Source organism: Alosa sapidissima, chromosome 8 (assembly GCF_018492685.1).
Source record: "Alosa sapidissima isolate fAloSap1 chromosome 8, fAloSap1.pri, whole genome shotgun sequence".
Classification (NCBI taxonomy): domain Eukaryota; kingdom Metazoa; phylum Chordata; class Actinopteri; order Clupeiformes; family Clupeidae; genus Alosa; species Alosa sapidissima.
In genome coordinates, this window is record NC_055964.1 from 19,158,053 (window position 1) to 19,184,246 (window position 26,194).

At 41.3% G+C, this 26,194-nt stretch overlaps 2 protein-coding genes and 1 long non-coding RNA gene across 7 annotated transcripts in view; 2 read left to right on the forward strand and 1 right to left on the reverse strand.

Annotated features, from left to right (window-relative positions):
• msh3 (mutS homolog 3 (E. coli)) overlaps positions 1 to 4,195 on the forward strand; it is a 39,234-nt gene extending 35,039 nt beyond the window's left edge. The window contains exons 22-24 of the mRNA XM_042100371.1: positions 1,204 to 1,330; positions 2,597 to 2,765; positions 3,549 to 4,195. Of these exons, the coding sequence (XP_041956305.1) occupies positions 1,204 to 1,330; positions 2,597 to 2,765; positions 3,549 to 3,630 (378 nt within the window). The 3' untranslated portion in view covers positions 3,631 to 4,195. The remainder of the gene's footprint in view (positions 1 to 1,203; positions 1,331 to 2,596; positions 2,766 to 3,548) is intronic.
• Positions 4,196 to 4,764: 569 nt separating this feature from the next.
• Positions 4,765 to 26,194, forward strand: part of rasgrf2b (Ras protein-specific guanine nucleotide-releasing factor 2b) — a 59,875-nt gene continuing 38,445 nt past the window's right edge. For all 5 annotated transcript variants that reach the window (XM_042100366.1, XM_042100367.1, XM_042100370.1 and 2 more), the window contains exon 1: positions 4,765 to 5,562. In XM_042100366.1, the coding sequence (XP_041956300.1) occupies positions 5,287 to 5,562 (276 nt within the window). In that variant the 5' untranslated portion in view covers positions 4,765 to 5,286. The remainder of the gene's footprint in view (positions 5,563 to 26,194) is intronic.
• LOC121715082 lies at positions 14,739 to 25,407 on the reverse strand. Its single transcript, XR_006033524.1, has 3 exons — positions 25,218 to 25,407; positions 15,274 to 15,366; positions 14,739 to 14,882 (listed from the first exon to the last, which is right to left on the reverse strand). It is a non-coding gene; the product is annotated as an uncharacterized LOC121715082 (long non-coding RNA).

Genomic DNA, 26,194 nt, shown 5'->3' on the forward strand with positions numbered 1-26,194 from the left:
ATTTAAGAACTTAAGAATGGTCATAACCTTACTTTGATATTAAATTGAGCTCAATTGTGTCTAGGAGAAATAGATTTATTTAGTATTTTCCTTGTGATGTGTGAAATATGTTTGGTCTTTGGTCCTCTTGGCTATAGTGCCATTATGCCCAGTAGATTGTTGTGGAAGTTGCACATAATTTCTTACCAGGTCTTCAGTGTTGTCTTTTATGTGCTTATCTGTTTATCTTGGTTCTCTGCAAAGTTTTAAAAATTACATCAGGACGACCTTGTGAAGAGATGTGTTATACAACCATGCAACACCGTCCTTCTCTGGTGCAGCAACAGCAGCAGCAAGATGGCCTGTTGTTGCAGAAGCCTTGTCTCTATTTCTGTACTTGTGCTTCTAACCGATGTACTGACTGAAGCTTTGTTTTAGTGAACACAGTAAACTAAGAAGGGCAAATGAACTACAGTGCAGCACACACAATTTGAATGTTCTAGAAGGCCAAGCCGAATAGGAGATGAGTGGCGGCCCAGTTCCGAGCTGAGATACGACTCTCTGCGGCTCATCCAGGACCTGGGCAGCTGAAATGAAATGGCGCTCTGTGTTTGTCTCCGGATTAGCCTCCAAATCCCCGTCTCGCTCATCTTTTCTCCAGCTCCACTTCAATGCAACCCTGGAGACTTCTCCGGAGGTAGAAAAAAAAGTCAATAAAAAGGAAATTAAATTATTTCCTTCCGAAGGAGTCACACATGCTTATTTGGACTGTAGATAGACAAATAACCTACATGAACCCCAGTGTGTTGTGTGATTTGCACAAGTACTGTCACGGATTCAGCCAAGTACTCAGTTCTGTAACAGGTGTTGCTCCGATGCTTTGTGTTATTGTTTGTATCAACTGAGCTCAGTTTGCTCTCTTGTAGAATTATCTAATTGGCCACCAGGCAGATAGTTATGAATTGAGCACGTAATCATCAATTGCTTATTTTTGCTCTTCACAATTAGTATGCATTTAAGATCTCAGGAAGATATCATTAGATGGTGTGGCTGTTAATCCATCCTGTGAAATGCCAAAACTCTGGTTGAATAACATTATGCATGAAATGATATGGGTGTTGTAAACACTTCCAAGTTAAATCTCTTTCCTTTATTAAATGGAGGATGGTAATTCCCACTTAGTATTGAGTATTGACTGGTTGTTTGTGTTCTTGTCTGTCTAAGGTGAAATCCCTGACCTTGTTTGTGACTCACTACCCCCCTCTGTGTGAGCTGGAGAGACTCTACCCGGAACATGTTGGAAACTACCACATGTCTTTCCTCCTTAACGAAACTGATGCCACGGATGACGGTATGGATCATTAATAATAGTATAACCATTTAAAACTCATCCACAGTTCCTTGTTAGCATGTTTTGTTTTTTGTTTGTAAAATGTAGCTACACTTACTTACAATAGACATGCATGATCCCATTTACACCATCTCATCTGTACCAAAGTCTTGCACACATCTGGATAGGAACAGGAACGCACTGCACTGTCCATGATTTGATGCTCGGAACAAATATTTAGCTAGTCTGGAAATAAAAACTTTAATTTCTGCATTGTTCATTTTGTGCATCCCATGAAAAAGACGAACATCCCATTGGCCATTTGGGTTTTATAATGATACAGGCAAGCTGTGTGCAGGTGAGGTCTGGCCCGCTGAATGGAGTTCTCCTGGAGGCACAGACTGTCAGTCAGAGCTGGTTACTCAACAGCTGGCCGAGACGCACTGGCCATAAGCTCATTGCGTAAGACCAAAGCTGTCACCTTACATTTGAAAGTGTTGGCCATTCACCGTCTCCAGACAGAACCGACTGGACTATCTCTCCATCAGATGGCAGTTGTGTTGTGAGGTGTAGCGCAATGCAGCCTCATCCCTCGAACTGTATTATATTTTAATTGTGGAGTAAATGAGTTGTGGAGTGACAAGCCCTCCAGTTAATGTGTTGTTTTGTTCTGCTTATGTAAAATATGATGCATACTGTCGTTATTTTATTTGACAGTGGCTTTCACACATAATTAGCCAATTTTAAATACATTCCCAACAGAGTGATGTGTCATGGTTTGAAAAATGACGCTGTGTACTCAAACGGTAATTTGAAGAAGACTGCGGAATATGGAGTTGTATGGGTTCTCTACCTCAACATTTGGCCACATGTGTCCAGTCACATCTACCAGTAGATGCTGTCAGTAGATGATTTAAATGAGAGAATGTTTTTTTCTTTTTTTCTTAATTGATGTCAATTGGTTTCTCACTTTGTTGTTATCGGTGATACATGTTGCAAGTACATCCTTGGAAAACTCTGTGATGCATATTAAAACTCTGTGGTATGTATTGATGTTACAAAACCAAAAAATCGCTTTATTTAGCTCATAAAAAAGCTTATTAATAGTTCACTCAAACTGCCCACACTTCATATTAAATGTGAAGTGTGCATTGCCATCATCATCATCTTCATCTGCGGACCATCTGCATAGCTTCAGTTGTCTGCAGCATGCGTCTCTCTTTCTCTCTCTCTCTCTCTCTCTCACTCTGTACATTCCCCTCATGTCTTCTCTCCTCTATCACCCAGAGGGGGAGGTGCAGCCCGAGTTCATCACTTTCCTGTATCAGCTGACGGAGGGAGCTGCCGGCCGGAGCTACGGGCTAAACGTTGCGCGCCTGGCCGCCATCCCAGAGCCCATCCTCCGGACTGCAGCGCTCAAGTCCAAGGAGCTGGAGGCCCTCGTGGACGCCAGGAGGTACGTGGGCAGACTGCTTGGACCATGGCAGAATTCTATACCGCTCGCTTATGGTTGAATTCAGTTCCCTGCTTATTTTTCTCCAGCTTGAAAATGGAACGCTGTTTTTGTTCTGTGATGGTTCAGTTGGTTGTAGGGATTAACTCGTTGATGATGCTGCCCATCAGTCAGTTAAAGATGGCTGCAGTGCCACATAATTATATAACACATATCTGAGGAAGGGCTTGCCCCAAAACATCACAGATTAAAACTAATATATTTGCTCGGGAGCGATTGGTGTGCGGACTTTCTTTATAGTTATCACTTTTGTTTTGGCCCAGCACCCATAGTTCAGATTATTTGGATGTGCGTGCTTGCTTGATACTTTTCATGCAGTGCCACAAAACCTTGGGGATAAATATTGCCCCTCTCTCCCTTTATAATATTCCATGGCTTGACCTCACCAGGTGTTGGTCAGAACTTTTTCACCTTGTGTGACAAAGTGCACCTGCAGTTATTTGACAGAAAGATTGTTTGCAATGATCTCCATCATTACACATAGCAGGGATGCAGAGTTTTAAAAAAATCAAACGTTCTGCTGCTCTTTTTGATAGAATGTTCTGACCCAGCGTGGTTAGTTTCCAACCAGTAATAACAACGCCTAGCCTTCACCCCATTTAAGTTTCACCACATCTTGTTTTTTTTGTGCTAGTCAGTACTTGTTGATTTGTTCATATGCAGTCCTTTCTAAACAGTGCAACCTGTTCTAAAGACCTGTTCTTTTCCTCCTATCCTTTTTTGCAGGAGGAATGTGAAGCTGTTATCAGACATCTGGAACATCACTGACAAAGAAATATTAGCTGAATGGGTCCAGACAAACCTTTGAATACACCATGGACTGTCCTGTAGGTCTTGATGTCCTGTCCATTCAGGCAGATCTTGCTGCTCTAGACTGGAGTGCCCAAATAAACATTTGGGATTTGTCCTCACCATAAACATCCTCAACAAAATGGTGTGCACTGTTGACCCACTAGTCCTTTCATGTTAATGGTGCTTTTAGGGCTGTTTTCACAGCTGTATAAACTCTATGTCAAAGTGGACTCCTGTAGACTCTACTGTTGTCATCAGTTTGAAAACTGTGCATGCATCATCACACGGCAGGGTGCCCCAGGTTGAAGCTAAATGTCAATGGCATATTAAAACGTTAATGTTTGCTCCATTTATTTTTGTTTCTTTCCACGTGGTTTGGTAAATTGTATTCTTAGTTTAAGATCAAAGATTTGTATGGCAGATTGTGTCATTGTCATCTGATTAATTCAGTACCTGAACTGTAAAACAAGGGTGCCCAGGTGCCTGTTGTTGAGCTGTGTATGCATTTTCCTAATCCCTGAAATTTGAAATGTTATAACACCGCTCTCAGGAATAAACTGCATTAGTGAGGACTTAACTGACCTCTGTTCTATGTTGTGGCATATTTGAAAGAGAAGACTTAATTGACCTCTGTTCCATGTTGTGGCATATTTGAAAGAGAAATGTTTTCTTGTGCATAAGACCAGAATTAGCCCCCATTAGAGACATTTAATCGGTGACTGGGTTTCTACAACAGTAGCGGGCAAGATTTTTTTTCAAATACAGGTCTTGAATTGGTCCCTTTCCTGAATGCTACGATTTGCATGGTACTGCTGGTTTACAAGAACTCACTGGCAAGGTGTTATTCTTGTCAATAGTTAGTTAGGCTATGCAATTTAGATGTACTTTTGTAATTGTATCTTGGGTTGTATTTTATTTGTTTATGTTTCACTTTTATTAGTAACTTTTATTATTGTACCCTGTTGGTCAAATTGATTGAAAGGGGTAACCTTGTCATGCCTAGGGAATGCACATTTTAAATGTACCACTTCAAAGGTATTTATTTTGTAAACCATAATACAAAAAAAAAAAATACTTTCAGACATATACAAATGTTCTAATGTTCAAAGCCCTTGGAAATGTGTGTTTGTTTTACCTGTTTGTCTCTCAACAACTTTATGTGTATTCATGTAGCAGCCTCCTGATGCGCAATCTGCTTTTCATTCGCGATAGGCGCGCGCAAATAAACGCGATAGTGCTTGAAGTGGGCGTAACGTAAGTGAAAGCGGGGAAAGCAGTAACGAGACCTGCCTCTTTAAGTCGGTGTCAAAGCCGATTACAGCTGATCCCAACCGTGATTCTGCCTCAGCGTCTTTCCACGACAAGGTTTTCTAAGCGTCCACTTCATCACCCCAAGACCTCGCGCTGTGCAGTAGAATTTAGGATTTTACTTCCGCTCCAAACTTTCATTCAGACAGGCATGGATTGTATCCTTCACTCGTTTGGATAAATTGCTCGATGGACTCCTGCGGAAATGAGTTATACAGACCACTTCACTTCTTTGAGACAACTTTTGCATACGTGTGGGTTGTAAGCTTCTGGTCACTTTTTAGAGGAGAACAGTAAAGGAGAGTGAACAGCTTCACTCGGCTATGGTGTCTGATAAATAAAGACACTGTAAACGGGACGGAAAATGCAGAAGAGTGTTCGGTATAATGAGGGGCACGCTCTGTTTCTCTCCGTGGTCGCGCGCAAAGAAGGCACCAAACGAGGTTATCTCTGTAAAAAGACCACAGAAAACAGTCGGTGGCACGAAAAGTACTTTGCCCTCTATCAGAATGTCTTGTTTTATTTCGAAAATGAGCAGAGCACACGGCCGTCCGGAATTTATTTACTGGAGGGATGCACATGTGAAAGAGTCCCTGCACCCAAGGTGTCAACCGTGGGCAAGGAAACGCTGGAAAAGCAGGTGTGTTACGCAACTTTGCACATTTTCAGGATGGGCAAACTTTTGCCTCCTAGACTCACTAGGCGAATGCCTCTGGTGTCTGCGCTGCAATAGAGTCGGAAAATGCTGAGGGCTGAAACAGTGTTGTTTACAACGCCTTGTCTTGTTTGTTAGTTTGGGGTCTTGTCATTGTTGATCAGTTAATAAATATTATGAATATATATCATACTTGGTCTCTCTGGAGCACTGCACTGATGTTTAAATTTGAGGCGTTCGAATTATTTTCAGCGAGAAGGTGGGGGGGGTGTAACCTGTTGAATGAAAACACAAGAAGACCCTTTTAGTAATCCAGTTTCATCACACTAGGGAGTAGCTTCCGCCGAGCATCATTAAGGGCATAACACACCCTGCGTTGATGAGTGCCTGAATGTTATAGCTTAGTCACTTCAGTAGTTCTATTTCTTTTTAACATTTACCCTCATGAATCAGTAATGTCTAAAATGGATTAATTGCGTTTTGCAAACATTGCAAATGTAGCCTACTATGTTAGAGAATGCCAAATCCTAAGTGCTCTTTGGCAGTATTTTTTTTTTTTAAAGAACATTACATTACATACAATGCAATGGCCTCAAGCCTGTTGAGCATAGTCTCATACTGGTGCCAGACCCATCAGTTCTTTCATTAAACTCTCATATTAGATTTGGAGGATCCCCTTTACTTGAAATTATATGAGCATATGAGCCTTTGAACACTATAACCTATGAAAGAGAATCTAGCAGAAACTTGATACAAGGCTGCACCTACAGGAGCACAATCCAGATACAAATAGAAACATTGTTATACTGCATTTCTAACCTAATGTGTATTCTAGGCGTTTTTTACACATTTCATGTATTACAAGGCCCAATTAGGGTTCCTATAGGGTACTTAATTCCTACCACAAGCAATCAGCTACTGGAATCCACTCAGTTTCATTTAAACTCTGAGGTTGCTTGAGCGCAGAGTCCTCCGAGACAAGGCTGAACATTCCACCCCCTGTCTAGATCATGAAATTGTGTGCGCATGAAGGAGCCCCCCTGCCTTTGTTCTCCTTTTTAATTGTCACTCTCTCTGCGCAAGATGGACATTCTTGCTAAAGATTTAAATTGCACTGGGGAGATGAGGTGGGCACGGAGATACATGGCCTGAATAGCTGCAAAGGTGGCTTGCCATTTTATCTGTAATGAATAGGAGAGATTAGAAAACACCCACTTGCGATCCTCCAATTTGATTCAATCAGATTGCACTTCTTGCAGATCAGAGCACCTATCAGATGCAGCTTTTGCTTGTTATTCTATCACAATCTGCCCAGCATCTCAGGGACTTACCTTGCACATAATTTGTTATGCCTCTTGGGGATGGTCAAGGCTTCTAGTGGTGATCAAAAGGATGGGAGAGAAGACTCACAGGGTTGCTCACAGTCTTTGTGAGGCAGTACTCTGCTGTAAAGACCTTGTGATCATCTGAAGGAACATGGAGTGTATACATACTGTATGCGCACTGGAAGCTGTCATATTGATCAAGAGCGACAGCTGTGTGTAGTCTATGTGCAAACTCCAGTGCTTATTTCTTTAGAGGATCCAGGGATCCACTTACAATGTAATGCACTTCAGAATTCTGTTTTCTCAGAATTAGTCTGCAATGGAGTGTGCAATGGACGCTAAGGTACATTCAAAATAACTGATAATTCCTGTGTCAGAAATGTTTTTTTATATTTATAAATATAACTATATTGAGTTATATATCTCAATAAAAGCCATGCACATCGCACAGTCCATCTAGACACTATTCTGATGTAAAGATAACATGTGTTTGTAAAGCACATAGTCTGTAGTGCGACTCATTTCCTACTCCTGTGATGTAATGTGTATTTCACTTTGCACTCTGCCGATCTCCTCCTTCCATGAGATTGCAGCACTGGTTTGGCTGTAACTATCAGCCTGCTCTAAATCCTACACCTACAGCCACCCACTCATGCCACACACACACACACACACACACACACACACACACACACACACACACACACACACACAAACAGAGCTGCTCACTCTCTCTATCTCTCTTTCACTGTCTGCATGCATTCTCATTCTCTCTCTCTACACACACATACACACACAGATGCTCTCTCTATCTCTATTCCTCACTTTTACTGACGCTTTCTCTCTCTTTCTCACCACTCTCTCTAACGGCCTCACACAGAGACACAATCCCTCTCTCTCTGTCTCTCTTCATCTGTCTCTAGGGCTTTCTTATACTCTCTCTCTCTCTCTCTCTCTCTCTCTCTCTTTCATTCTTTCACACTTTCACACTTTTCACACAAACACAGTCTCTCTTTTTCTCTCTTCTCATTCTCTCACAGGCAAACACAGACACTTCACATGTACCACACACATGCACTCCTGCTCAAATGAACACATCTGTTATTGATATTGGATGCATACTCAGGTCTGAATGGTTTCCACAGTGACCTTGGCAATTCTAGAGGACAAATACATCAAAGTAAAATGTATAAGGGTTCCCAAGTGAACCCATAGTGGTAGCAGCTGCCCTCAGGAGATGAGTTTGATGGTACCTACCTAGGTAATGGTAATTGTGTACAGATGGGGGTGGTGGGGAATTGTTTGCTGTTCCTCTCGAGTCAGGCTTGGGTGCTTTCCTGACTAATGAGTGATATTAACAATAGCTAATCAGAGGTTAGAGGACTGCAACAGAGTTATTAAACATCTGTATGTTTCATGCAAACCAGACTGAGAGAAGCAAAGTGTTGCTTGCTTTGCTCTTCTTTTTTTTGGTGGTCAGTGTAGACATTCAGGGATTATGATGAAAGGAATTGGTTCTGTAGCCAATATGGGACATCGGTCCCCTCATGCACCTCATGAAGTGGGCTATATGGCTATGCACGTATGAGTTAATCTGCGTGTTACTCCCTTTATCACCGTGTAATGTCTGTAAAGTGATGACCCCACCAACTGTTTCAGTGTAATCTAATATAGCTCTGAAATGGAAATGGCCACTAGGGTTGGGCGATGTCCCCCTTGGCATTTGGCATTTGACGATGTGTAGTCTACAGTAAAGCATTGTGATGGACGATGATATCGTCGGTGGGGGGGGTAGTAAACAGCCAGTTAACATGGGAGCCAGTTGCCATGGCATGTAACACCACAGTGATTCTTAACTTTTGTATCAAGTTAAGTGGTCTGCGAGACATGTAAAAAAAAGACATTCTAAAACTGAAAGTTCCAGTCCTTGATTATGATTGGCTGAATTGCATTCGATGCCGTTGTAAAATGCAGCATAAACATACACCTTGACTGCATTTCATTCTATATTACTGTGCTACCATAACTTGATACTCAAAATCGTGCCTAACAAGACCCTTTAGCTGTTGTAGAATCAGTGTAACCAGGATCTTTGGTGTAACCTACGGCCTCTCTGGGCTTATTGCTTAAATAACACATTCACGTTGCCATCAGGAATTATTTGAACAAGACGGTAGTCTCACATAGAGAAGTCTTTTATTTTTTATATTTTATAAAGTCTTTTATTTTTACACTGTTTGGCTGACAGCCTCTACCCTACATAAGCATCAGTTCTAGGCTCAATTTCATATCCAGGGAAAGAGGTTTTTTATGTTTTAGCCTATGTTAGCCTACAGCAGGAATTAGTGCCTGGCATGTGGGGGCGTGGCATCATGATTGTTGCTTCCCATCCTGATGTCTGTCAACCATCACCGGCACAACCCTATCTTCCACCACTTCTCACTGGATAACCTCATGAACACACAAATGGCACTTAAAGGAGAATTCCGGTGTGATATTGGCCTAAAGTGTGTTGAAACATGATACCGAGTGTGAACCTATGTCTCATAGCCCATCTCGGCTTGTCCCCTGCACTCCGAAATCTGGCGCTAGTTAGCCGATGCTACCAACAGCTTTTTCAATGGGGGTGTCTCGGGCATCGGCCTAGCCATGCAAATAAATCACTGTTTTACACCATTTACAAGGCTCAACGTATCTCCACACTTTATTGGTAGACCTCCGAGGGCCCTGACATTTAAAACGAGACATTGAGAACTTTGAAAAAGCACTGGTAGTTTACTTACAAGATGATTTATACAGACAGTATCTTCACAAAGTTTAGCGTTTGCAGCCATCTTGAATTTAGTCACGATAAGTCGATCGACAAATAAGAATGAACAGGTATGATCAGATTCCAAAAATAATTCTGTAGAAATGCATTGATTCCAGTTTCTTCCAGTAGCAGCAACTGGAATCCATGCATTTCCACAGAATTATTTTTGGAATCTGATACCTTATCATACCTGTTCAGCCAAAAAAGTTTGAAATTGACTGCAGCCATCTTTATGAAAATATCGTTTCATGGGTGTTCGTTTCCAGCACCAGGTAGAATTAGCCTATTAGATTCTTCGTTACAGACAGAGACAACGTAAGGTACAACGGTATGTCGTTGATGAAGATTGGACATTCCCTCAGAGGAATAGAAGTTGTTCGTGAACGCGCTTCAATTCACCTCATTATAAGCGCAAATGTATTTCATTGGTTGGGACAACATTTTGGGAATGGTGGTAGAAGTTTGCCCTGTCTCTTAAGTCCTAGGTTATTTAATGTGATGAATGTGATAATAAACAATGCGAATCAATATTGACTCACTTTAGGCTACACAAATAATGATCCCTAAATGCTACAGTATATTTGGACAGGCTGTATAATTGCACAATAGGCTATCCAACGAAAATGACTATAATTAAGTAGACATGGGACGAAGAAAGTTGTGGATAGCTGGGATTAGTGTAAATTTGCAGATTGTTAAACCTAGGCTACATGTACATTTGCAGGCAGACGAAATGAAGGCAACTCAAATTAAACGTACCGATAGAAGCGCAAATCCCTCGGGTATTGAGGTTCGAGCAGGCATTTCAAGAGTCTACAACTGTTGTTGGATATTTGGCTTTTGCGTCGACTGGCAGCCTGGCCATTTAAATCAAATGCATGGCCTAATCATGTCAATGTTGCAAGAAAGCAAACTGAATATGTTATTGACATTTGTTTAGTTTTAAATGACTTGGGGAGACATAGGTTACATGATCCCGACGTTGCGTTGTCATGGACTACAGCCTTAGCCTGACGTAGTCATACTCAGTTCTAGTCAGAATATGAGTCAGATACTGCTCCATTGGGACATAATTATGGGGCATGTTTCAACCGATACAGGGGGGGAATGCCTCTGCGCTCAATTGGATAGACCTAACCAATCAGAGCAACGAAATAGCTTACCTTGAGGTGTAGGAAGAAAACACACAAACCATCCTTCTTCTCCACAAATGCCTTAACATTGTTTACTGGTCTTTTGTAAAAGTTAGTGCCGTCAATAACCCCTAGCCTACAACACTCATTAGCGAAATCTAAGACATACGTAGTAGGGTAGGCTATTAGGAAAAAACTGATAGTCTATATCCCCTCCGTTTTTAAAAATAATTCTGTTGAACACTGATATGCTACAAACATGTTAAACAGCTGGAAAAGGCTGTCGCAAATCCCTCGAACAGGTGGTCAATCAGAGATTTCAAACGAACGAGGGAACATGTCGCAATGCAACAGCGCTGTTTTCCCTTGATGAAAGTGAAACTACGAGTTTTCCCACATCTCAACTTTGGCCAAAGTTTTCAAAAATAATCTTTTTCAGTGATAAAACCAGAGAGGGTTAAAGCGGAGCTAGTAATCAAGGATCTTTGATAAAACCTCATTAAATAATATGCATTTTCCATATGGGGTCTTACAAGCTTAATGTATCCTTCTAGCCACAGCGTTTTTGTTTCAAACATAAGCCTAATCTAAGTGTGCTCAGATGACGTGATAGACCAGGCGCTGTTGCTCGCCTGTCCATCATCGTAAAGCCCGATTTGATTGGTCCGCCCGATCTAGGGCGAGCATACTTGCTCCACAATGGAGCAATGCCAGATCGAACTTCCCGACCTCAAATGTTGTGGGCGGGACTAAGTTCGGAATGGCATCCAGGCTAGGTAGGCCTACTACAGCGTTTTAAAATAGTTTTCATACACAACGCAATGAGTAGGGAAATAATTAGATATAGGTCATTCCTATGCATACATGTATTGTCATAGTCAGTTACTTTGTCAACCCACAAATAAGGCAAATAATAGTATATGACATTTACTTTTTTCTTTTATTTAACACAAAATCTGGTATAATAAGCCTAAACAATGTAGGCATTAAGTCAAGTATCAGTAGCTCCCATAGACAGTAAAAGAAAGGTAGCTCCAAGTCGTTTTATTTGTCGCCTTGTACAGGGGGGACAAGCCATGAGATGTAGACTATTTACAACGGCAAAGTAAAATATAAATATATCGTGACTCTTGGGGGAGCTCTAGAATCTGCAAAATACCTGAAACTGCACAGTATGCCTTTTATGTGATTTTTTTTTATTAGCACTTGCATAGCCCACCATGACCATTGACCAAGCTACTTAGTGCATTGCAGCGTTTCTTTATAATTGTTTTCAATGTAACATTTTGCATTGATCTTTTTAGTAACGCTTTCTATTAATGTTTCTAGTCAATAGAACAATAAGCATCAGCATGACAGCAATCATTGTGTGAGCCCTGACAGCTTGGACTATCATAATGCACTAAAAAGCCTCTTTTTGCCTCTGTCATTAATGTCATCAAAAATAAGCTTTAATGTCTTCGAAGTGTAAGGGCTTATGGTTACAACATTGTAGTGCTTTATGGAGTGCAGTAATTTTTTAATGGTTATATAGACTTATGTTAATTATAATGTACACTATAAACTATAACCCTTTATGAATGTGTTTATAATGCTTTATGGATACTAAGTTTAAGGGTTGTCATATAATCTCCAGAGGAGACGATGGTTTCAATGATTCTCTTGCCAAAATCATTGTTGAATGTGTTTAAATATAAATATATATCCCTCCCATATTGTGCCAACTGTGCAAGTGCCTTTGAACGTCCAATCAGTGAAGCTGAGTCATGGCCAACAATGACAAAGATTTTTTTTACTATTGAGGAAGTCATGGATGGCGCCAGACCTTTTCCTGTATAAATTGCTTTTCAGTTTTGGTTTCCATCATGTTACATCAAAGAAATATAATACTTACTGCAGGTTAATTCTTTAATTTAATGTTTGTTTCCATATAATTGCATCTTATTGTATGTAATTGTATTTCACTGGATTTATGCACTGCATATGATCAGTGTTTGCAAAGAAAGAAGTTGATCTGGGATATACTTTTAAACATTTGTCATGGATACAAAACCAAGATGTAATGAATTAATTTAATAAACTGTTTCCAACACACCATACGTGATGGGAGGTTAGGGCATATAATACGATATGTGTTTTTTTCTATTTTCCAATGCTCTTGGGGGCATTTAAGTTCATGATCCCAATATAAGCAGTTTGTGGAAATTAAGATACTGCGTCTATTTCCTCGGGACTGACGCTTATGGTTCTTTTTGGATTAGCAGGGCATATTCTGAGCATGCCTCCGTCATTTATTTGACCTGAAGATCCTAGTGTGCCATTTTTAGACTGCATATTTTAATATAGTAGGTGTGCTCTGAACATCCTCTATATAATGTCCTCCTTTCATTTCAGCATTAAGGGTGTCAAAATGGGAGATGTTTTAAAGATCACAGTTCAAGATCAAATGGTCAAATGGAGTTGATATTTGTGATCAACAATCAAATTACATCCCTCCCTTTCTGTCCTGCAGAAGCAATGTGTTGCTTGGTTGGAATTTTTTGTTTGTTTCCTATTTTGAGAGTCATTCAAACGGAACACATAGTTAGAGGACTGTTTTGAATAGAGGATAGAAACACAGACCTCACATTTACTGTACATGACATTGTAAAGGACTGTTCCCTTTAGATCATTAATGCCTGGCAAACTGAGTTCTGGATGGAGAGTCTTTGTAGGGGTCCAATCAGAAGCTGTGGGAACCCTTTTTGTTGCCCCATAACCTGAGGTATGTGCCCATAGGTGGCACTGACAAATTTTACGTTTTGGCTCATATCAACATAAACTGTTCGGCTTAGCCTCAAAATCCGTGCATCAATTTATTTTACATAGGACAGTGAAGAGAGGAGGCAAGTGGGAGAGAGAGATGGAGTGGGACTGGCATATGGCCCTGATCAGACTCGAACCTGGATCCCCATGGGTACTTGGGCCCATTTGAGGTACGGGCCGGTTGTGCCACAGTACATCATTTAATCTCTGAGCAGCCTCAACAGAGCTGGCCCCAATGTGTTAACATGCTGTTTCAATGGCGCTAATACATTTGTTGATTGGTATTCGGTCAGGAGTGATGGCATAATTCAGACCGCTCTCTGTGTCAGCATTTTAGAAGAGGTGTTCTTAACTCACCTCTCTTTCATGGTCCTCGTTTCCTCCGTTGAGACGATCGGTGAGCTGGATGAAGCAGTGTTGCTCGCGTGTACAAGACGGCAAAACCTGTTCTGTTGTTGAGACCTGCATTTATCCCATTCTGTTCGTCTTCCTGTGTTAAATAACTTATGTACCTCTGTATAGCCTACTAGCGGTCAATGTGCTGAAAAAAATGCTCATTAAGGTCCACGCTTGTTTAGTCAGACATTCCAGTTTAAAGTTGATTTCCTTGAAGTTGGCGTTCATTAGTTGTTTTTGGGTTCTCAGGACAATCCTTTCAGCTGGATGTGCGGATTCTCAGGCTCACAGGTGTAATTTGGCAATGTTTACAATTGAGGCTAAAGTGCAAGTGATTATGAAATAGTGCAATCTCTCAATGCAAGTGATTCTGAAATTGTGAATCTGTGTTCAATCTTCTTCCAGGTTCTGAAAATGACCGAATATTTTTATTAAATAGTCAAATATGTCAGTTTGTCATTTGATACGTTATGTCTGTTTTTAAATTAAATATGGGTTTATTGGATTTGCAAATGATCACATTCTGTTTTTATTTAAATTATACACAGTGTCCCAACTTTTTTGAAATAGGGTTGTAGTCAACCATTGAACAACACCTCCACCACAACTGCTGAACTCTAACCACACACAAAAGAGAAAAAAACAAGACAAAGTAAATGTATTCTTATCTTATAATGGTGTTTTGCTTTATTGACAGACTGATTAGAATTTTTTTCTCTCAGGCCAAATCATTTTCTTGTGAAGACATACTGCAAAAGCAGAGTTTCTCAATTAGGTTTTTATTTCCACTGGAAAAATGTAGGTGCAGGCATTGCAGGCGGCTGTCAGGCTCAGCTGTAGAAAAAACAAAAACAGAGAACCCTCTCACCCTTTTAATCTGTGCAACATTTTCATAGCATGACCTACTTTGTTGTTTTAGTAATGCTGTTCAAACGTTGATAGCAATGCAATAGTATTACGTTGATAACAATACGAAGTTGATAGCAATACAATAACATTTTCTACAGCTCATATGGATAAGTTGAACTGGTCTGAATACATGTTTGAGTATTAAAACTTAAGCCCTAAATCTTTCTCTGTCTAATGTCTCTGTGATTGGTGACATGACTTTATTGCAGCACAAGCTTCTTTTCAGATATGTGTTTTTGGTCGCTTTGATGACCCTGTAAAACCAGAACACAGCAGAGGCACTGGTCAGCCATTTGTGACTGACAGAGGGACTCACCCCTGGTCCTTATCCTCTTATGCAGGAGTCCGTCCAAACGAAGCACAATGCCATACTGTACATGCCTGGGCAAATGGGGGATTTGCTTCGGTGCTTGAAAAAAAGGGATTTTCTTGATCAGAAAACTGCTTAAATGTAATACTCTGGCAATGTCTGTGGCTTTTTATGTCTAGGGCCAGGCAATGTCTATAGAGTCATACATATATATTTTTCCTTTTTCCAATTCCATATTAAATGGATCAGGTTGACTTTGTTCCCAGGAATTTTGCGATGGAAAAAGCTGAAAAAGAATGTTGTTGTCTTTGCTCTACCATAGACCTCTTTCAAGAGATTATTAAAAATATGCCTGTAGTATTAGTTTTCTGTCAGCACCATTGGCAGAAAATCCCATGCTCATATAACAGGCATGGAAATGCAGCTGCCTTTTGTTTCGTTTTGTTTCCTCCTCACAGATGTAATCAGCAGCATTGGCAAACAGTTGACTCATAAATGCATGGCGCTGTCCGAGGCCTGAACCATGCTAACCCTAATATTCCACCACCAGATCCTGTCGAACACACACACACAGCACAATGACCTCGAGGTGTCCTAACAATTTGGCCGCAGGATTGTTTTTTGTTTTGCCTGTTTGTTTGGCCGTTTTTCTTTTTGGTTGCTGATGTTGACTGATATGGTTTTATCTCTTGCCTTTTGTTCCTCAGGAAAAGGAGCAAAGCAGCTGTGAACTAGAGGCGGCAGTGAACGCATATTTACGCTCTATCAGATATATCTAATAAAGAACAACAGAGATATTATATTACGTTGGCAAGTGATAAAACTGAAGTGCTTAAATTGTTCTTTAGAGCCCTATAGCAAAGATGCACACACACGCGCACACACACACACTGTCTCTGCTTGTTTGCAGGGCGGTTGCTATTATTATAGTGTCTTCAGTTTCACCATTACTGGCCTTTCTTATTGCATCTTTCTCTGCCCAGAATGGGACCAATGTTGTTTTGTGTTGTTTTGCCACTGGCCTGTGGAACTGGCACAGCTGGCCAAGGCTCCCTGTGCTGCCCTGCAGGTGGAGTGGTTGTGGGAAGCAAAACAAGGTCTGAATATGTTTCCTAGCTAATGGCTCTTGCATGTTTTTTGTAATCAAGAGATAATAACTCTGAGACCGTTTCTATGGTGCTAATTAATGTTGGAAGTTGGAGATAGTGAGGATAGACTGACCCACTTTATGAAAGCTTGTAGTCATGTTGTCACAAAATGATTACTTATTTAATATATGAAATGTAGGTTATTAATTTCCCACCTTTTGAAAATCAATAACCAGCAGATATTGCTATTGGAATAAAATAAGATTGAATACAACAATTTTGCCATTCTTAGCCTTTCTTAGTCTTAAATACATTTAGATCTTTCATGCATCTCCGAGATGTGTCATTCAGAACATAATAGCAGTTCCTCTGAGCCCTGCACTCTCTCCTGACCTTCTGCTCGACCTCTAATGGTGTAGCACTTGGAGGGCTCTCATGTGCTATCCAAAAACTGAATTAAGCGGTAGCCTCAATCATCCAGGGGCGCTTTTCCCAAAACCATAGTTGCTAACCTGTTAGCAACTTAGTTGGTTGGCAATGGGAAATTGCATTGCAACCAACAAAGTTGCTAACTTAGTTAGCAACTTTGGTTTTGGGAAATGCGCCCCAGTGTATCTGTTACCTCCCTATGTACAGTCAATTCTGTAAATCTCCAGAACTTAGACATGTTTGAACAGTAGTGCCCATCTGGAAGGAGTTACCATTTGTGTTTGTGTGTGCCAGGCCACTTAGTGGGCTGCCTCGATCGATCCGTGTCAGTGTGACTTGCTGTGGCGTCGAGTTGCATGCATTACAGCACAGAGAGATTAGCTTGCCTGCGCACGCTCGGCCAGGACAGGCTCCACAGTCGCCGTCTGCATAAATGATTGTCAGTATCCATCAAGTGTTCCTAAGGATTGGCCGGTCACTGGGCAATTCTTCTGAGACGTCTCTCAAATTATCTCTCTGATCAGTTGCAGAGACATGAAGGCTCAACGTTAACTTGTGCAAAAGGGTCCAAAAAAGCTTTCCTTTCGTGGTCACACACCTGGCATCCAAGGCTTATTGCTTGGGAAAGCAGTCAGGCTTTGTATTGAGATGCTTGAAGTTGGCAGGCAAGTTGGCTTCATTTGAGCCGGAGCAGTTTGTCTTTTGCCAGTGAGATGCAGTGATGTAATTTGTCTGAGTGTTGAGCAGACCAGAGAGGAGAGGCAGGAGAAGACCAAATGCACCCCCATCTGCTGCTATGGCGTGGCAACACCAAACAGATTCGCAGATTCCATTTTAGGAGAGAAACATCTCACAATATTCACAGTCACATAGTCTCTCATCCTGATACGTCAGTAAAAACATGAAGACCCTTTAATGCTTTTGTTTTGGCAGTTGATAGGTTTTTTTCTTAAGTTAAGCTGCAGTTGGCAAGATTTTTTTGATCATATTCACTGAAACCGACACTATGCTTCGACAGAGCAACATAAATCAGCTGATTTTAGAAAAAACCCGCACTTCTACCTTCACCTAGAGCCTGTTATTTGTTTTGCAAGAATCCACAGCTCCCGGTTCTTCTGGTCCAATCAGAGCAGGGCTGTGTGAGATCTGACTGTCAATCACAGTCTGGTGCGCACTGACGAGCACAAACTCGATGAGAGGGTGCTCGGTGGTAGTGGGGGAGGGACATGAGAGTTGTAAACATTCAAAATTTCATTCAAAAAGTCCCCTCAATCTGTCAGACTTGCCAACTGCAGCTTTAATTCAGCTTTGCAAGTTATTTAAAGCAAAAGTTAGTTGTGAATGCAGTACCTGCTTTGAGAGTGACTTGAGAGTTCTTAACATATCAATAGAACAAGACGTTCTTCATGCTGGTAGAGAGTCAGACAGGTCAGTGATACAGCTGTTATCTGTGTGAATGTTTGAAGCCCTGAAGTGGTTTCTGTGCAATACTGAGTGCTTTAATTACTGAGAGGATGACAGTAATTATATGGAGTATTATTGTCATGAAGCAGGGAACAATGAAGGTGCAAATCCACATGTTTAATCTGTGTAATCCGTGTTACACATACGTAATAAAGTACATGCATATGGTGTGAAAGCTTTAATTAGAAGTTCAAGGCTTTTGGGAAGACATTTTACTGTTACACGGCTGACTACAGACGGCTAAAGACGCACACACACACACGCAGATGTGAAAACAAACGTAGTATATTGACTCATAAAACAAATCGGCCTAGCACCACACCAATTAATGGTTTGCTACACTGTGTTCTCTTGGTGCTGTACAGGTACAGATAGGCAAGCCATTAAATAGCCACAATGTGAACACACATCAGAGTGTGCTCTATATAGCGTCTGGGAAAGGGGGCTGAAGGAGAACCAGGGTGTTTTTCCATCCAGACCGCAGCCATTAACGGCTCACATGAGTCAGCCGTGGCACTCATCACATACAAGCCCTTTCTCAGCCTCTCACACAGAGTGTGCACTATGTTAAGCATATCAGCGTTCAGCACATATGTACACTGCTTGCAGAGTGTACTATGTTTAGTACAGTTAGTAGAATGTAGTGCTCACACACTTGGCTGTGTGCTAAATTGATTGTGATGAGAAATTGATAGTATTGTTCATGAGAGTGTGCCTTAATATTTTGCCTATAGTGTGCAAAATGTTTTGTGTGATTAATTGCTTGATGCTTTCAGTACATACTGTAGCTAGTGTTTACTATTGTAAATAGTCCATAGGACTCGTTGCTTAATGCTGTGTTGGATGCTGATGTAGGACTGTCACTGTTCCTCTGCTATGCAGTAGTACTGTCAAAATTGTACTCCACCGGGTCTGCACAGTCAGGACCATATTTAGCTTTGCGTAACTGCTTCATTTGATCGTCCTTAAACGAGGAGGAGGAGTGTGAAATAAGTCATTATAGAGGATAAATGTTTTTTTTTTTGTTTTTTTTAATGAAGAAAAAAAGGATAGTGCTGCTTGGCCAAAGCTGGGAAGAATCTGTTGCCATGGCGACCTGATTTGTTAGGTGAAGTGACATGGTATAAAAATACTCAGGCAACACACTTGTGAGAGATTGTTATGCAAGAAATATCTCCCATCATCTCCCCGCATTCAGCCATTCTGTTGACTTGGCTTGCTGACAGTTCCGATTATTGTAGCTTTTGTGAACTGTAACTGTAATGTTAAAAAAATATCCAGACACACACACAGCCATCCAAGTTGGGAAGTTACTAACCTGATAGCGGTGCGTTAGGAGCGGTCAGGGCGCTGAATGGGAGCTGGTAGTGCATGAGTGCACATTCAGGCTAGTGCCCCAGCCCTGTGCCCTGAGGCAGTCCGCTCCCACAGTTCAACACCCTGCCATGCAGTCTGTACACCAAAGAGAGACTGACTGACTGTGTGTGTGTGTGTGTGTGTGTGTGAGTGAGTGAGTAAGAGAGAGAGAGTAACCGAACCTAAGAATAGAAACTCTTCTGGTAATTCTGTGCTCCAGGACATGGATATTTGAATAAAAGTCTTCACCATCTCACAGATGTGTGGTTTATGTGTGTAAAATAGTGTTGGGAGGCAGATAGTGAGGGGAATCGGTAAGAGATGGATGCTGATAAGTGGCTAGAGCTTGAGCGGAGGGAAGGATAAAGTGATAAAGTGTACTATAGGTGCATTAACACCAATACAAGAGCGCTTACAAGCAGCACTGCAGCTTTTTAGTAGTTTTAATGAACACTCTTTTAGTCCTGATTTAGTGTGTGTGTGAGTGTGTGTATGTATGTGTGTGTGTGTGTGTGTGTGTGTGTGTGTGTGTGAGATATGATATCAGAGATACGCCAAAAAGGTCCAGATGACCTTCTTACATGTTCTTCTGTCCAGTTTCATGTGAGATTTTCATGGACATCAGTGTTTCCCATACATTGACTTATTTGTGGCGGCCCACCACAATATCAACATTGACCACCACACAATGATTTTCCAGGTTGTATTAAATTGTGCTTAAATCTGGTTAGCATCATAACCACGCTGTGCTAATTTGTTAAAAACTGTTGTATTCAAGTTAATTCTGCAAACCAACCGCCACAAATGGCATTCAATTCTGTGGGAAACACTGGACATGGTTTTGTTGAATGAATAAAAACGATGAAATAATACAAACACATAGGCCTACACTATTCAAATAATGAATGATAAACTAAAATCATTGCATTTGAGTTCAAGTGTGCAACATATTTCATTCTGCAGCTTCTTTTTCTCCTAAGCCTCAACCAATCAGATGAGCATGTGCCTCTCTAAAGATAACCAAGATATGAACCACAGTGTGGCTCTTCTAGTGTGTTTTACCCACCACATGATGGGCACAGAGAGGCCCCAGTCCCGTCTGCTCAGCCTGCTGTGGTCTGAAGTGCTGTACCCATAGTCCCCTGAGGAGGGGAAGGCCTCAGCCAGTTATGTTTGCAGACACAGAAATGTCCCCTCGATGTGCCTTCATCAGAGATGGGATTAAATATGAGGAGTTTTCCCTTAGAACCCCTCCAGCAACCACTCCCTCTCGACAACAGACATTTTTTATGCCTTAAAGAGCTCCTGTATGGGTCTCTCCGCATGACTCTGTCTGAATATGAGAACCTGCCATCCAAGCGTTGATCATGAGCCCTTTGTGGAGTATAGTATTCTCCCTAAAGCTGTGAAAATGTTTGAGTTCGGCACACATGCAGCGCGGGAGGTTGGAGAAGCTACTGTCTTCCCAAGTGATAGGTAATTGGTGCAGGCCAACGAAATGATTCATGGCTGGCTGTTAAACTGTCATAAGTCATTAGGGTCTTATTAAAGAGCGCAGATACATGGCTCTGTGTTTGCTTTCTGAATGTGATTTGAAATTCATGCTTGTTGATTTGCATATGACACATTCGTCAAAGTACCCACTGAACCAGTTTCTCTTCCCACATATCTTATGTCTATTTAAAGTCACATTTAAGTCTTTATCAGTATCAGGATATGTTTTTCTTTTCAAATCTTACCACCAAAGATGTGTAATTCTCCAGATAAACAAAGTCAAGTCAAGTTTATTCTACTTAATTGTCTTGCTCTATTTCTCCCAAAGTAAGGAAAAACAATGTAATGTTTTACAATTTGATCTTTTTTTTATGTCAGTGACCGGCCATTTAAATGCATTCAGTAATCTGCCCCTACAGTAAATGACAACTCCACAGTCCTTTGTATACACAGTCTTTGGTCAAATGAGTGCATTTGAGTGTGGACTGAGCCAGTAAAATCAGGCCTCTCCCTACCCAAGGCAGCTTATTGTTTACAAGAGGCAGAAGCTAGGATCACACCAAGGACTAAAGCTAGGATCACACCAGGACCATTTCCAACAGGCTGCAAACAGTGTTGGCTGTGGGTTATTTAAGACCAGTCTCTCATGTCTGTGGTGCAAACAGGACGCGTGGCTAATCCTTGTCATTTGTCTAAATCTGCTGCATACGTATAACCTCTCTAAACAGTGACATACACAAGTCCTGCAAACTCATATTAAAAACCAGACAGGAAATGAAATGATGGTTCCATAGAACGTAGCTGTCAGGATAGGTTATAGTTACTCTAACCCAGCTCAAACACAGCAGAGATGTGTTGTGTTTGTAAACCTGACTGTTCTTACATGGACATCCACAAAGACTTAAGCTATGGGCTTGTCTGTTGATTGATTCAGGTGCACATTTTAGCTGCCGAACATTCAAAAGAATGCCTAAGGCAATTTAATAACATTGGCCGTTCGAAGGCTGCATAAGTGTGTTATAGCAGTGTAATAACATCACGTGTATAACGTCACTTCAGAGTAGTATGTTATAATGAGAATTATAAAAAAGAATTCAGAATCTCCCTCTCTGGACAAATACTGTGATATCTGTAGGTTGTAGTCCTTTGGCTTTTTTTTAAATAAGCCTTTGGAAGGACAACTGAAAGAATTGCTATATCTCTGTTTAGGCAAAGAAATATTTTGAAGACATAATCACTGTGCTTTTGAAGGAGACAAGACCATTTAACTGCCTTGTGTGGCTTGATGGCATCCTTCATGCTTTGTGACTTCTAACATGTTTCTAATTTTATGCAAATCTGTGCTCCTGAATAGAAATAGACATACCGTATTTTCCAGACTATAAGTCACACTTTTTTTCATAGTTTGGCTGGTCCTGTGACTTATAGTCAGGTGGGACTTATATATCAAAATATATATAATTTACCATGTTTTTAAATGTTAGTCAGTATGAATTGACATGAACCGAAATGAAACATTACCGTCTACAGCCGCGAGAGGGTGCTCTAGGGTTGTGGAATGAGATCGGGAGCTTTGTGAACTTGCGACAGGTCAGACATTGTTTCGTACTTAGGCCGGCTTTACACAACAACGCTCCCGGGTGAAACCGACAAAATATTTTATCAGATGTGCCTTTCGTTTAGACGGCGACAGCGTTAATAATTGCCTACATTGTTTCGATTTAACTCAATGAAATAAAAGAGCTCTTCTTAATATGTTATATTGTTGGTTGGTTTAATACTGTTGCCAATGAAAAGTCGTTGTCCTACAATTGGTCTCCAACACGTCGCTCTCAAGCTACCAGTCATTTGCCAACCCTTCTGAGCTTGCAGAGGCTGAAGCAGTACTAGCCTGCATTTACACAATTGTTGCCTTGAGGCATTCCAGCCTACGAATTTAATAAAAAGTAAATCATACATAATTGAAAAAAAAACTCATTTTAGGCTACTGTAGGCCTACGCAATAAGGTTTCCATTACAGCACAGCGCACATTCAATGAATGAATGAAAGCGGATGCCTTGTCTCGCAATAAACAGCAGGTGGAAATCCCGACACTCTTTCAACTACATGAAACTTAACAGTGAACCATCAAATACTCCCCAGATTTCAGTGCCCATCAGTCCCAACATTTAGCAATATAATCAAACAGTCCAAACGTAAATTAAATCCCAAACCAAACCGAACTTCTTCTGCTTTTGATAGCCTACCAGTATGACGCTCCAAACAAAACGCTTATCTCACAATAAAAGAGAAGGCAATAAAACGCACATAAGAAATAAATACCTGCCTCGAATACAAGCCTGCCCCAAATAAAGGCACGTGCTTTGCGCAGCCTAAGTAAATAAAAGCCATAATTTTGGCCATAATTTGAGGATTTACGAGTCTGTCTTCTAAACATTCCTCACCCGTTATCCAGACATGCATGAAAACATTTGAAAACAAAACTCAGCCATAGGTTATTTTGAGAACAATGACTATCTCTTCAGCATTGTCCTAACCGTTAAAACGAGGCAGATATGACGAGGCATTGCAACAGTGTTTACAGAGATACACTGTAAGGTTGGCTGCAAAGATTATGCAGACTGTTACAATTAACTGACTCACTGGCACACACCGGTAGAATTCTCAATCTTTTTGGCCTTTATGTGTCCAGTTACATAGTCTGTTTGTTCTTGTCTTCGATTTTGTGAAATACATTTCTAAATACTTATGCCTAACCAGTTACTTATGTAACTTATGCCACGGCTGCCCACTGGTGCGACTTATAGTCCAGAAAATACGGTATACTAGACAAATGTTTCAGAAAAATCTGTGTTCCAGTGTACCTTGCAATATTCTCTGAGTACCTAGGCCTTCAGTCGTTTAATCTCCTTTGTCAATACCTTCTTTTGAAGAATTTTTGAAGTACAAGGTTATCTAATGGCTGATACAGAAGTTTGTGCAGAATGCATTGTGTGGCTACACACTTCACTGCATTTGAAAACTGTGTTTATCACTAGAGCTAACACTATTCACTGGGTCTTTTTCAAAGCCTTAGGCTGAGCTGCCACCCCCCCCCACACACACACACACACACACACACACACACACACACACACACAGTATTTCTATGATGATGATGTTTTTTTCTGGTGAGGGCTTGTACTGGGATACTGCTGGACCACTAGACCACTTAGCCTTCTGGTGGTGACTCACGTCCCTTGCTTGGCCCACTGCCAGATGTCTGCTCCGTGTCTGGACTCTCACCTCCAGTCCTGCTCACTGCTCCCCATGCCCTCACCACAGGTGTTTCCATCACACCAATTATAAAAGTCACTCCAGCTCCACCACCTTACCCCTCACTGCAGCCAGTGTGGACGCCACTGAACTATCGTGGTATATTTGTTCAGTTTCAGAATAGCTACACTGTAGATGCTTTTGCTGGTTGTGTCTCTTCAAATGAAGGAGGGTTATATATGGATGAATGCCTGGATCAGTGTACCCGTACGTGCCCTGCACATATGCTTTCCCAGTGGGGTCGCCACCACGTCCACCATTTGGTGATGATGACCAACCTGTTTTGTGCCACTGTGCTAGGTCTCACAGTGCTCTCTCATGAACTGTGTAATGTGTTATGTTTTGTTTTTAACAGTTTTGTGAACAGTAAAATGGATGCATACAGGTTGCTATATAGTGTGTGAACAGTAAAATGGATGCATACAGGTTGCTGTATAGTGTGTGAACAGTAAAATGGATGCAATACAGGTTGCTGTATAGTGTGTGAACAGTAAAATAGATGCAATACAGGTTGCTGTAGCCTGCATACACGCGGCCAGACATCTTGGTATGAGACTGGGAGTATATGTGCTGATAAACAGAAATGATCTTTATACCGGTAGTCCTGAAATATCACTGCAAGTGGAATGCTGAGTAGGCTATTATGTTTGTATTATTGTTAGGAAGAGGTGGCCTGGCAACAAGCTCGAACTAAGTCTAGGGAAATTAGATGTGCTGCCCAGACCAGAGTCCCTAACCTAAGTGTGTCCAATGGTGGGGCAGTCAGTGTGTAGGAGATGAAATGCAAGAGGACACCAGCTTACCTCCAAGTCCTGGACCAGCCCGCGCATTGCCTTCTCTAGGCGACCAGCCCATACGTAATTCCTACTTCCAAGAATGTTCATAGAAAAATGTGGGGAAAACCCCAACACAAAACAAAACAATGAAAATGTGTCCAAACACAAAATATATATCCAATGGGAGAAAGGGAATATTCATCAAAAGGGTCCAGGCCTTCCCTCATGCCAAACTGAGTTTTTCCTCCATTAAAGCCGCTTCATGGCTTTTATAGCTAGCTCACAGCTACCAGGTCAAAGAAACAAACTGGTGCCCCCTTGTGGATGAGATGTGTTTGTGAAAGTGTGCTGTCTCACAAAGTGCAAATCACAGGCAGCACATCGTAACAATTATGCTAGGTTTGTCTGTGTCAAACACCTGACAGTGTTCAATTGAACAATGCATCTTCTGTCAGCTTTGATCTTTTGACAAAACAAATACACCAGATGGAAATGGGCTGTTCTCTGCCATCAGTTTTTAATATGTTTTCAATATGAGTATGGCACACAGGCCTCTGGCAGCTCTTACTCTGAAAGGCCTCTTGTTTGAGCGCAGGCCTCCCTCAGGTCCTCTCGCACCTGCTGCACAGCACTTGACAGATTTAATTTACCTTGCAGATTCCCTCCAGTCTCCTCAGCCAACGTGCACTCGCATCAGTGTTTTAGTGCAGCCTACACACATGCTGCCGGCAGAAACAGTCAGTTTGAGTTAACACTTTTTTATATTGTAATAAAGCTCGATGAAGAGATCAGGAAAGCCTGCGGCACTTAGTATTTTGGCAAATGTTTCTCCTCTTTTTAATCTATAAAGAGGCATATTAACACTCACACACACTCTCTCTCTCTCTCTCACACACACACACACACACACACACACACACACAAACACGATCTTAATCATCAGGAGTCAATCCCTCCTAAGTAGAGTGTAAACCCGACACATATTCCACAAGCTCAGTAGTCCC